This window comes from Daktulosphaira vitifoliae, unplaced genomic scaffold (genome assembly GCF_025091365.1).
Source record: "Daktulosphaira vitifoliae isolate Bord-2020 unplaced genomic scaffold, ASM2509136v1 Scaffold_1100, whole genome shotgun sequence".
Lineage (NCBI taxonomy): Eukaryota > Metazoa > Arthropoda > Insecta > Hemiptera > Phylloxeridae > Daktulosphaira > Daktulosphaira vitifoliae.
This window is the reverse complement of record NW_026100660.1, coordinates 1-2,750: the sequence shown is the minus strand read 5'-3', so window position 1 is coordinate 2,750 and position 2,750 is coordinate 1. Positions and strand designations below refer to the sequence as shown.

At 27.9% G+C, this 2,750-nt stretch overlaps 1 protein-coding gene across 1 annotated transcript; it reads left to right on the top strand.

Annotated features, from left to right (window-relative positions):
• Positions 1–12: 12 nt before the first annotated feature.
• Positions 13–2,747, top strand: LOC126909741 (myogenesis-regulating glycosidase-like; the record flags this gene model as incomplete). The annotated part of the gene is made up of 5 exons (XM_050692173.1): positions 13–488; positions 946–1,204; positions 1,473–1,854; positions 2,386–2,542; positions 2,608–2,747. Coding segments are annotated over exons 1-5 (1,323 nt in total), but the record flags the coding sequence as incomplete, so codon positions are not given.
• Positions 2,748–2,750: the final 3 nt, after the last annotated feature.

Below are 2,750 nucleotides of genomic sequence, written 5' to 3'. Positions count from 1 at the left end.
TTATTTGGAAACATTTATTGCTTTATAGGTAATAGAATCATACTTCTTAAACTCAAACGGATTTTACATTTATGTGAATGAGTCTGTCCCTTTGTTTTTGGATATGAATGGACCGACATCTAAAAATAAATTATGTTTCATATCTAAAGTAAAACCACCGTACAGAAAAAAAGAAAATCGATTGAAATTTCGTGTATGCAAATATGAAAATGCTAGAGTAGCACATGAAAACGCCGTTAATGATATTTTGGGGAAACCTATTTCTATACCAGATCCATATTTAATAAAAAATCCTATTTGGTCTACATGGGCCAAATACAAAAAAAATGTAGATACTAAAACGGTTTTAGATTATGCCAATCAAATTGTGAAGAGTGCTTATCCTCGAGGACAACTTGAAATTGATGATGACTGGGAAACATGTTATGGTAGTGCAATTTTTAATAAAAATAAATTTCCTGATGTGAAACAACTTGTAAAAGAACTGAGTAAGTTGAAATTTTTTTTCTTATTATTATATTAAGTCTACGATACGTTATACCAAACAAAAAATAGTTATTCCAATACTAAAATTAAAATGGTTATGCTTATTTTTCTTCCATAAAGTTTTTGAAATTGTCCACCAATTTTAATTTGCTTGCTTTATGTGAGAGCAGAATATTCGTGTATTTAGAGGAAGTCCATGGATTATAGATCCCATACAATTCTGGCTACATGTTTGTTGTAGGAATAATAGTTTTGATGTAAAGTAAAAAAATATTTTATTTATAAGCTAAGATTATTTTTTAAATATTGAAAACAAATTGAAAAAAGTAATTAATCCTTAAGCTCTATTTTAGTCGATTATTATTGAAATTAGCAATTTAATGATATTTATTCAATATAGTCATAATTACAAAGATTGTATTTACCAAGTATTTAATAACACTCGTATTATTTATATAGAATCTTTAGGTTTTAAAGTTTCTCTTTGGACTCATCCATTTATTAGTCCACAATGTGAATCATATGAATTTGCTAAAACAAAAGATTTTTTTGTGAAAAATACAACTGGCTCTATTGAAACAGCTTGGTGGAATGGTGCTGCTGCTTTGGTAGACTTTACTAATCCTTCTGCTAGAGATTGGTGGTCAGGAAGACTTAAAAAACTACTTGTTGAGACTGGTATTGATACACTAAAGTTTGATGCTGGAGAATCAAGTTGGTATGTGAAGTTAACTATTTGTATATAAATATAATATTATATATAATGCTGTCAACACATTTTATATTTATTCTGACCATAATTATATATTTAATGTATCAGTATCTGATTTTTGGTATATTTATCTATAAATCAAATAATTTTTACTTAAAATGCTCTAGAGAGTGAAAACTGCTGTGTAATGAAATAAAAATATATGAATTAATGTATACATTAATTAAGAGATTAAGCATTTTTATTATAACTTAAAAATATAATTTTTATGAAGGGGACCACCATCGTCTGTGTACTACGATAAGGATCTCACATTTTTTCCTGACAATATTGTAAATGCATACATCGATACTATAAACGAATTTGGCAATGGAATAGAGTATAGAACAGCAAGAAAAGTTCAAAAACACGGACGTTTTGTACGAATGAACGATAGAAATTCGCGATGGGACTGGCAGTTAGGATTACCTACACTTGTAACTACTTTGATTCAATTCAATATGATTGGTTATCCTTTTGTTTTACCTGACATGATTGGAGGAAATGCATATAGAAATGATACAGTGTCAGATGAATTGTTTATCAGATGGATGCAAGCTAACACTTTTATGCCAGCGGTTCAGTTTTCGTTGACTCCTTGGGATTACAATGAAAGAGTATTACTAGTTTCTTCTTATTTATTATTATTATACTAATAATGGATTTAAGTAAAGTTTTAAATTTAAGTCAATAAAGTGGGTTGGGTTAATTTTCTAAAGCGCCAGTCAACTTCATTAATATATATATATATATATTAATTTTGAACAGGGTATATTAAATGTAAGAAAACTGGTAAATTGTGAGGAATAATGGGAACAATGGAAAACCTATTCCTTACTTATTGAATAACCTTAATAGTACACAGTGTATAACAATAAAAGATTTATTAGCAGTACATTCGTATAAAAAATTTCTGAGGAATTGATTAGGCTTTTTTCTTTTGTTTTTACATGTGATGATTATTACTACTCTTTTTATTAATAAATTTTTTTTTTAATTTTAAAGAAATTTTATTTCTTTATCACTAAATATTTTAAATTAAAAAATTTCATGTAAACAATAATAACTTAACAAGCAAAGTTAATATGTCTATTTTACAAATATATCAAAATATTCATATACTATTATCAAATTGTTTATGGAAATAGACGAATAGTATTTGCAAAAAGTTTATGGATCTTCACCAGAAATATGCAGATCTTATTGTGCAATTGATGGAAAATGCTGTGAGCACTGGTACTCCAGTTAACCCTCCTATATGGTGGATCGACCCAACTGATACAACGGCTTTCTACATCGATGACGGTGAACTATAATCGAAAAACATTTGCTTGTAAATAATAAATTAATAACTAAAACATATGTTTCAGAATTTCTTTTGGGTGAAGACATTCTCGTTGCTCCAATCATGGTTCAAAATGCTATAAAACGAAACATTTATCTTCCAGCCGGTAAATGGAAAGACGAAAATAATCCCAATGGATCTTTAATTAATGGTAGGAAATGGATATAT